We start from the raw sequence: 10064 nt of genomic DNA on the forward strand, positions 1-10064 counted from the left end.
TATATGAGTGAGAACATGTGATACTCAGATCTTTGTTTCTGTGAGAGATCACTCAGTATTATAGACTCTAGTTCCATCCAAGTTGCTGCAAAATTCATGATTTTGTTCTTTTTTATGGCTGCGTAGTATTCCATCATGTATATGTACTACATTTTTTTAATCCAGTCCTCTTTTGATGGACAGTATGGTTGCTTCCAGGTTCTTGCTATTGTGAACAATGCTGCGATAAACATACATGTGCAGGTATCCTTTTTATAGAGTGATTTGAGTTCTTCAGGATATATTCCCAGTAGGGGGATTGTGGGGTCATATGGGAGGTCAATATTTAGAGCTTTTAGGGATTGCCATACTGTTTTCCAGAGAGGTTGCACTAGTTTGCACTCCCACCAACAGTGTAGAAGTGTTCCCTTTTCACCACACCCTCTCCAGCAACTGTTATTTTTTGAGTTATTGATAATTGCCATTCTGACTGGAGTTAGGTGGTATCTCAGTGTGGTTTTGATTTGCATCCCCTTGATGCTTAGTGAGGTTGAACATTTCTTCATGTGTCTGTTGGCTGCTTGGATGTCTTCCTTTGAGAAGTGTCTGTTTATATCTTTTGCCCGCCCACTTTATAATGGGGTTGTTTGTTTTTTTCTTTTCAGCACGTTTGAGTTCCTTGTAGATCCAAGATGTTAAGCCTTTGTCGGACCTGGAGTTGGCAAATACTTTTTCCCAGTCTGTAGGCTGTCTCCCTGCTCTCTTGATGGTTTCTTTGGCTTTGCAGAAGCTTGTCAGTTTAATGAGGTCCCACTTGTCTATCTTATCTCTTATGGCCTGTGGGTTTCGGGTTTTGTTCAGGAATTGGATGCCAGTTCCAATTTCCATGAGGGTATGTCCTTCATTTTCTAAGGTTCTTATGGTTTGAGGTTTTACATTTAGGTCTCTGATCCATTTAGAGTTAATTTTTGTGTATGGGGATAAATAGGGGTCCTGTTTCAATCTTCTGCATGTAGTCATAACTTTTTATTTTTTAAAGTCAGGGTATCACTCTGTAACCCAAGCTAGAGAGCCTCATCCTTCTGGGCTCTGGCAATCCTTCCACCTCAGTCTCTGGAGTAGCTAGGACTACAGGTGTGTGCCACCATGCCTGGCTAAGTTTTTGATTTTTTGTAGAGATGAGGTCTCGCTATGCTGCCCAGGCTGGTCTTGAACTCCTGGGCTCAAACAATCCTCCCACCTCAGTCTCCCAAAATACTGGAATTACAGGCATGAGCCACTGTTGTCAACCATCTATCTTGCAACTTTTCTTTCATCTGAAACATATATCTTTATGCTGTATTATGAGAGTTTTTCTCAGATTTCTTCACTATGTTTAATCTATATCCAACTTATCCTATGTGACTATATATTTTCTTTCTAGAATTTCTGCTTAGATCTTTTTCAAATCAACCTGTTCCTTTGGGTATTATATTTGCTTTCTTTATCTTTTTTAAGCATACCAATGTAATGATTTCTGTTGTTCTATTACTTCTATTTCTCAGATGAAGAGTCTCCTAATTTTTTCACTTGCTGAACCTTCCTCAGGTTGGCTAGTTTCTTCATGTAATTTGAAAGTTTTCTCAGTAAACACATCCTCATCAGGAGCTGTTTTTAGTGAAGATTCAGTGTACCCTGTCTTGTTGCATTTTTCTTCTAAGATGATTTTGTTCTGCATCTGACAGAGTTCTGCAGGTTACATTGCCTTTAGCCCATTTGCCTTACTTTAGGTCCTAATAACATACACGGACTATGAATTTGGGCCACATACCAATGTGTGGTTCTGGCCTGAGATTCCAATTTTTTTCAGATGCCTATTTCTACCTATGTTGTCAGGAGATGGCAAATTACTTTGCTACTTTTGCAGGCCAGAGGTATGTTTTCTAGTCCCTATTTATAAATAAGATTGTACTTTATTACCTTGATTTTATACAGGTAACTTCATCTCGGCTCCCCACACTCATGGGATCTTTGATTTAAACTCTCCTTTCTGTATTGGTATAAAACTTCAGCCCCAGGGCTTATATCTAGTTCCGAAATCCCCAAAAATCATCTCAGCTTCAGCTCACACTTATGATTTTGTGTTTTCTCTTATTCAGACAACTAAACTGACTGACTTGCTTTCTCTCTGTCACTTTCTCTCTCTCTCTCTCTCTCTCTCGTCTCTATTTCTATGCCTCACTTTTTCTTATTTCCTTAATGTAGCTATGATTTCCAGTTTTTGTTTCATTTTACCCAGCATTTCTATGTATTTGGAACAGGAAGGAGAATTATTTCACACCAGCTCAGTCTGCTTTATTTGCTGATATAATCTCAAAGTATATTAAATATTAAGTAAGACAATTGTGTGCTTACAACATTGGAATAGTGCCTGACATATATACTATAACGCAATTGATAGGTACTTAATAATAGTCAACTTTCATTAACCACTATTTGCTAAAAATGGTTTTAACTCCTTTATGTATCTTTACTGATTTACTCCTCATAACAATTTTATAAGGTTGGTGCTATATCATTCTATATTATTATTTTATTGCTGAGGAAATCAAGGCATAGGAATACTAAGTAATAGGATTTTAAATTTAGGCAATCTGGTCCAGAGCTATTCAGCTTTTTTGAGATATATTTAAATACAATAAAATTGACTAATTTTGAGTGTAGAATTTGATTCAAATATATATAGTCGAGTAACCACCACTACAATCATTATATCTATTAGAATATTTTCATCACCCCCAAAAGTTTCCTTTTGTCCCTTTGAGATTAATCACATCCCTCTACCCCCTCACCTTTAGCAAACACTGATCTGTTTTCCACTATAAAGCTGTCTTTTCTAAAATTTTACATAAATGGCATTATATACTATTCAGTGTCTGGCTTTTGAGAGTCCCTCATAATGTTGCAAGTGTTAGTTCTTCATTATTTTAAATTTCTGAGTACTATTTCTTTAAGTTTTGCTTATTAACTCATCAGTTGATGAACATTTGAATTGTTTCGAGTTTGAGGTACTCAAAATTAAAACCACTATGAAAAATCACATACAAATCTTTAGGGAGACATATGTTTTTATTTCTCTTGGGTAAATATCAAGGTGTGAAATTACAAGATTATATGTCTAACTTTTAAGAAACTGACAAACTGTTTTTCTGAAGTGGCTGTACCATTTTGTATTCTCACTAGCAACATATGAGAGTTCTAGTTGCTTCACATGCTCCCCAGCACTTGTTATTGTTAGTATTTTTAATTTTACTCATTCTAGTGAGACTGTTATAGTATCTCATTATGGTTTCAATTTGCATTTCCCTAATGACTAATGACATTGAGCATTTTTTTCATATGTTTAATTTGTCATCTACAAGGGAAAATGTCTTTTCAAATTTTTTTACCAATATTTTAAATGAATTATTTATCTTTTACCTTTACTGAATTGTAATAGTTCTTTATATATTCTGAAAATAAGTCCTTTACCAAATATGTAATTTGAAGATACTTTCTCCTGTCTGTGCTAACTCTTATCTCGCTCCCTAGACTGTCCCTTAATATTTATTGAAATTACTGAGTGCAGCGGCCCGTGCGGCTGTCTTCAAGGGTCCCGAGAGAGAGCAGTGAGAGGTTAAGAAAGACACATACACAAAGGCATAAAGAAAAGCTGGGGCCAGGTGGAACACTTTCCTCTGATGGAGAAGTGGCCCCGAACTAGCTCAGCAGGTTTATTTTATAATCAAGCACAAGGGAAGTTGGAAGGGATTCAAGGTCTGTGAGGGAGCTACAACGGAATTACGTTACTACCTAAGAGGCGAGCTGTTCTGTGGTTATCTTATTGTAGCTAAGACTTTATCTGTATTATGTGTACCCCAACATGTGGGCATCTGAGACACCGTTTCATGTAGCAGGCTGCATTCCTTACAGCCTGGCTTTGGCTAGAATGCAGAGCTTCCGAGCGAGGCCGTTGCCTACGAGCTTGGGGTACTTAAGGCCTGCTACAGTGGCAGTGCTCGCCTGCTCCACGCATCACATCCGCTCCCAACAACTGAGAAACTTCTGTAGGGTAATGGCCCCTTCTATTAGCATTTGAAGCTTTAAAAAAATGTAAGAAAACCCTATTGAAGAAAACCCTGTTTGAAGACCCAAAGTTCACATTTTTTACTACTAATTAAATCTCTTTCATTTTGGTACAGAACTGAACAGCCCTTGCTTAGATTTGAAGAATTGATGAGATCACAGCTGTGATTACCACTGAACTCTGTCTTTACCATACAGTGACAATAACTAGACAATTCTCAGCTATATAAACACTGCCCTGGGCTACTTGCCTTAAAGCACCCTGTTTTTAATTTACTGGTTGTTGTGTTTCCTTATGGAGAAAGACAGTTTCCAGCAGTTAGAACTAGAGAAGAGTGGACCTTCCAAAAAGACTACACCCAAAAGGATTATCCATTTTGTTGATGGAGATGTCATGGAAGAATACAGCACAGAGGAAGAAGAGGAAGAAAAAGAGGAACAGAACTCGAAATCAGCACTTGACCCTGTAAGCTCAGAATGTCAATATTCATGAATGAGAGATTGAACCAAACAAAATCTGTAGAAAACATGGTTTTAAGCTAAGTCCTTGGTTTCTTTGTTGGCTTTCTAGGTAACATGATTTTGATAATATTGTTTTTCTCATCTATGAAGAAAAAACGGAACTTTTTATAAAGCACCTTGAAACCTCAGCATAAAAGATTTTGCAGTCACCATTCCTATTTATTCCTGGCCCCCCTCCCGGAGTTAAACTTTCTCCATAACCATTCCTCTTTTTTTTTGAGTTGGAGTCTCACTCTGTCACCCAGACTGGAGTGCAGTGGCCGCTCCCGGCCACCGCAGCCTCGACCTGCTGGGCTCTGGAGATCCTTCCGCCTCAGCTTCCCAAATAGCTGGAGCTACAGGCACACACTACCACACCCAGCTAGTTTTTTTTATTTATTGTAGAGATGAGGTCTCACCAAGTTGCCCAGGTGGGTCTCGAACCCGCGGGCTCAGGCAATCTACTCACCTCAGCCTCCCAAAGCGTGGGATTACCGGCTGAGCCACTGAGCCTGGCTACCATTTCTCTTATTAAGTACTCTAACTTGATTTCTCTCATTTTTTTTTAGTCTAAACTTTCATGGGGGTCCTACCTACGGTTTTGGGCAGGACGAATAATAAGAACCTCAATTTCTAGTAAGTACTACTAAAGTAGTATTTTTGTTTGTTTGTTTTCTGTCTTAAATATATACTGATAGACCCGCAGAGTCTGATGGGATTTCCAATGGCTTAGTGTACTTCATGACATTCTGAAGAAGTAATGATGTGGTGACTTCTAAGCCTATGCTTGAACAGTCCTTAAAGCCTAGAACCTCATATCTTCAGACAGACCCTTTAATCTTTTGCCAACTCTTCTTAGTGAATTCTTTCTTTCTTTGGCTCAAATTTTGTCTTTTTTTTAAAAAAAGTTTGTTTATTTTGAGAGAAAGTTTCACTCTGTCAACCAGGCTGGAGTTCAGTGGTATGATCATAGATCGCACCAACCTTGAACTCTTGAGCTCAAGGGATCTTCCTGCTTCAGCTTCCCAAGTAGCTGAGACTAGAGCCACATGCTACCACACCCAGCTAATTTATTTTTATTTTGTAGAGATGAGATCTCACTATGTTTCCCAGGGTGGTCTCGAACTCCTAGACTCAAGCAATCTTTCTGTCTCAGCCTCTAAAGTGCTGGAATTACAGGCTTGAATCACCATGCTCTGGCTTCTTCTTCTTTTAAAGTTCTTTCCACTGATTCTATTTGTCTTTCTTAGAACCATACAAAAAACTGATCTAGTTTTTCTTTCAAAAGACAGAATTTCAAATATTTAAAGATTATAGTCAGTCTTCCCTGAGCTAACCCTTCACCAGAATAAACTTCCAGGTTTTAAAGAAATTATTGTTATATGACACAGTTCTAAGTTCTTTCATGATAATCACTCACTTATAAACATAAACTTTATTGACCCCTTGCAGGGACGTAATGAATGGACCAAGTGACTATTTACAACAGCTAAAATCCTAAATCTTACTTTGCTTGACTTTCACCAATTTTCTTTAGAGCACAATCAGCAACATCTAGTTACTCATTTCCTTCTAATTTACATATCTTGTGAATATGATAGGGAGGAAAACTACTTTAAGGATCTGAGAAAATATAAAATGCAGCTCTTGGGAACTGGTTTTAATTCATTCATTTAAAAACCATGACTAAGTGCCTAAAATATGCTAAGCACTGTGCTGGACCCTGGGACACAAGGAAATACAGTCTCTGCTTTCAAGGAGCTCAATACTCAGTGGATGATATAGACTAGTAAACATACCAATAATTATAATTAGTTGTCACAATTGTCAGGATAGGAAAAGCATAGAGACTATGGCCTGGGAGGTTGGGAATGCTGACATATGGAGGAGACACCTTAAGAGAGCTGTGAAAGTTTGACTGGCTGAGCCAGTCTGAGGACCATGAAAGTGATCATGGAGTCTTTAAATTACAGCAAAAAGTAATAATGAGGTTATTTAGTCAGATAGTATAAGCCTTCAGATATAAGTGCTTTTACACAAGGGTGGCAAGGTTGGTGATTCGGGAGTTATGTTTGGGACCCTGGTAAATATCAACCCTACCCTGACCACAACACATGGACAGAAAAAATGTTGTCTCCCAGAAAGATCTATGCTTTAGTTAAGGCAAGATTGTTTGAAGAGGTGACATATTTTGGAGGAAAGAGGTCATAGCAGATTAGGTCAGGCAAAAGAAGCAAAACTCAATATGGAATTGAGAGCATGCAGAAGACAAACTAGGGTGACTTGCATGTTAGGCTTTGACTTAAGTCGTGAGCCTCGTTGCCTTCGGGTTTCAAACAGAACTGTAATGTTAAGTGCTTCTGCCTAGGGCTTCAAGAGTGTAGTAGAAGCATAAATATCCAGCAGTCAGTGCCATGATCTCTACACAGAGACTATAGATAGAGTTGGAACCCAGATGACACAGGTAATTAATTTTTTCAATTTAAAATTCTAGTAAGTTATAAATAGAAAAGCTTCCTAAGATGTATTCTAATATTTTTTAAATGTCTCTTCTACACATTTACTAGGCATTCTGGCAAATAAACAGAATAAAGAGATAGAGTGTCTTTGAAAAGATAAAACAACATCATTTTGATGTACTCTACGAGCAAACAACATCATTTTGATGTACTATACGAGCACCATTTCAAGAGGTAGAATGAGCCAGGGGAATTAGCAAGTCCTATAATTGGAAGGGTGGGGAGGTCAGAAATTCTTTAATTTTAAAAGAAAACATTTCTAGGCGACACCTTCAGGAAACCACTCTTTATTTATGCTAAACCATCCCTAACTCTAATAATCACAGGACTGAGCCTATAGGCCACCTTGCTACTGAAGGTAGACAAGGAAGGCCTTAAACTACTTCTTTTTCAGGTTTCCAATGAGTCAAACTTTTATTTTAAAGCACAGGCATGCACATGCATGCTGTATCACAGCTTTAAAAAATAGTGGGTTTTTTTGAAATGAGAATTCTTTAGAAAAAAATAAAGTATACCTGGGTTTCAGAGGCTTTGCAAGCCTTCAACTACTTCTAAGGAGTGTCTTAATGCATGGAAGAGTTTCTGATGTGTATCTTGGGAACACTGGATTGAGTTTGGGGTATTATTTGAAATATATACCAAGAGCTGATGTTCAACCGATATGCATGGGGAGGAGCAGTATCTGTTCCAGTTGCTCAGCACCCATGTGATACCTGTTGTTACGTATTTTGAAACTACCTTCTGATTATTCATCTGGAAAGGACAGTTTAAATACAATCCCCTATATAGATTGAAGATTTGGAAAATTTCCTCTGAGTCCTAGAATTTCTTTGAGAGTCCAAGGCAAGTTAGGTGTGGTAATAGATCACTTGCAAGCAAGTTCAAACTCTTGGCACCTACTGATGCTAAGCTTTTTAAAATTTCTTTATATATTTTTTAATTTAATAGAGATGGGATCTCACTATGATGCCCAGGCTGGTCTTGAACTCCTGAGTTCCAGTGATCCTCCTGCCTTGGTCTCCCAAAATGCCAGGATTACAGGCATGAGCCACCATGTCTGGCCCTGATGCTAAGCTTTAGCTATTAATTCATTTTACCCAAGTGTGTGTTCTTTCTTTTAGCATGTGAATTCCTTGGTGGAGGATTTGCTGTTTTCTTTGGTCTCACTCAACCCAAATATCAGTATGTGTTAAACGAGTACTATAGAATACAAAATAAGGTATGTGACACCCTGACGGGAACACCAAGGGGCCTGAGATGGGACTGTTGAGTTATTTGCTCCAACTGCAGGTTGATATAGAAAAATATTTTCCCACCAGCTAAGAATGTACCACGATTTCACTGAGCACCCATAGTCAGAACGACTTATTGTGTCTAATGCTCCTCGCCCCATGACTGTTCTTTGTACTTGCCTTTTGCTACTGTGAAGTTAGGATGTCAAGAGATGAGTTGTAGAAGAAGTTGATAGAGTGTGAAGCCTGAGATTGCTTAAAGGAGAAACTTGTTACATGGGTATCTATACAAGGGATGGTGGGAAGGACTCAGAGATATTTGGCTGGACAGTTAAACTTTTCATTATTTCTCTCCAAACCAGGAAAGTGACAAGAAAAGTGAAAGGAATGGATCAAAGGCCCAGGCAACTGAGGTTTCTAATGAAACGTGTCACTTGGAGGCTGAAGGCCCAGAGTATGGGACCAGATGAAAGGACACAGCAGAGGTCATTCCTTGGAGGATCTAACCCAGGTGCAGGTCCCAGCACATGAGGGCAGCAGAGGCTATAGTTCCCCTGGATCTCTGTTTCTTGGCCAGTGATTACCATGGCAACAGCACCGCAGGTCGCACTTCTGAGCCAGATCTGATTCTAATCTCCATGTGATTTATTCTCAAGCATCCAGGAATTGCAAGCAGTAATAAAAGAAATTTTGGATACTTTCTCAACATACATTTTTATTTATGTCACACCACTCCGACTCCACCCCAGTGATCCAAGCCCTGTTAGCACTGACAGTTGTACAATAGTATAAATGCCATAAGGAACTTTGGGTCTGGGAGTTTTGGGCTGAAATCCTCAGTCATGGGACTAGGGTACAGTAAAGAAGCTCTGTTTCTTGGAAGAAAGTTTGGGTACCACAAAGTACCAAATTTTGGTAAATTCCCTTTCAGGATTTGATGTAAGGTGTGTACTTGCAAATAGTCATCCAGGCTTAGTTGAGGCTTGCTTTACAAAAAGCGATCAATGCTACTAGCTCTGTTACAAAATCTTTATTAAAGTGTTTAAGAATTAGGTGTATTTCTTTTTTTTTTTGAGTCGGAGTCTCACTCTGTCGCCCAGACTGGAGTGCAGTGGCCGCTCCCGGCCACCGCAGCCTCGACCTGCTGGACTCCGGCGATCCTTCCGCCTCAGCCTTCCAAGTAGCCGGAATTACAGGCATGTGCTACCGCGCCCGGCTAATTTTTTGATTTATTGTAGAGATGAGGTCTTGCTGCCCAGGCGGGTCTCGAACCCGCCGGCTCAGGCAATTCACTCACCTCAGCCTTCCAAAGGTGCGGGATTACATTCTGAGCCACAGAGCACGGTAGAATTAGGTGTATTTCTTTCCCCCAGATTAAAAAACAAATAAATAATATAAGCTCTAGAAAAAATATGTTTTTAATGAATGACTTTTTGTTTATTTGTCAAGAAAATGTCAAAACTTGAAAAGATCAGACATGGAAACTATAGCTAGATAACACAGGTTGTGCTGGCCAAAGAGTAACTAATATTATAGAAAAACATAGAACTTGCAGTAATAAGACCCAAAATGAAGTTTCAATTCTACCATGTATTAGTTGTGTGATTTTAGGTGTCCAGGTTTCTGAGCCCATCTTTGTTTTTTTATTTATTTTATTTTAAAGATGTGGGGTATAAGTCAGGGTTGGGTACATAAGTGATCTAGGCATAGGTGCAGTTTGGGCCTCCCA

The 10064-nt window shown here is 38.9% G+C and overlaps 1 protein-coding gene across 1 annotated transcript; it reads left to right on the forward strand.

The window, feature by feature from the left end:
- Positions 1 to 4378: 4378 nt before the first annotated feature.
- Positions 4379 to 8805, forward strand: FAM177B (family with sequence similarity 177 member B). Its single transcript, XM_008074316.1, has 4 exons — positions 4379 to 4549; positions 5154 to 5220; positions 8225 to 8322; positions 8698 to 8805. Exons 1-4 carry the CDS (start codon positions 4379 to 4381, stop codon positions 8803 to 8805), a joined length of 444 nt encoding a protein of 147 aa, XP_008072507.1.
- The last annotated feature ends 1259 nt before the right edge of the window (positions 8806 to 10064 follow it).

Source organism: Carlito syrichta, unplaced genomic scaffold (genome assembly GCF_000164805.1).
Source record: "Carlito syrichta isolate Samal-C Ts95f unplaced genomic scaffold, Tarsius_syrichta-2.0.1 Scaffold116229, whole genome shotgun sequence".
NCBI classification, from domain to species: domain Eukaryota; kingdom Metazoa; phylum Chordata; class Mammalia; order Primates; family Tarsiidae; genus Carlito; species Carlito syrichta.

What these genes read in the sequence shown, in the direction of transcription:
- FAM177B (XM_008074316.1), top strand. Translation starts at nt 4,379, where the DNA reads ATGGAGAAAGACAGTTTCCAGCAGTTAGAACTAGAGAAGAGTGGACCT. An exon ending in CGAAATCAGCACTTGACCCT is followed by an intron (nt 4,550 to 5,153) that starts GTAAGCTCAGAA and finishes ATTTTTTTTTAG; the next exon opens with TCTAAACTTTCATGGGGGTC. An exon ending in ACTATAGAATACAAAATAAG is followed by an intron (nt 8,323 to 8,697) that starts GTATGTGACACC and finishes TCTCCAAACCAG; the next exon opens with GAAAGTGACAAGAAAAGTGA.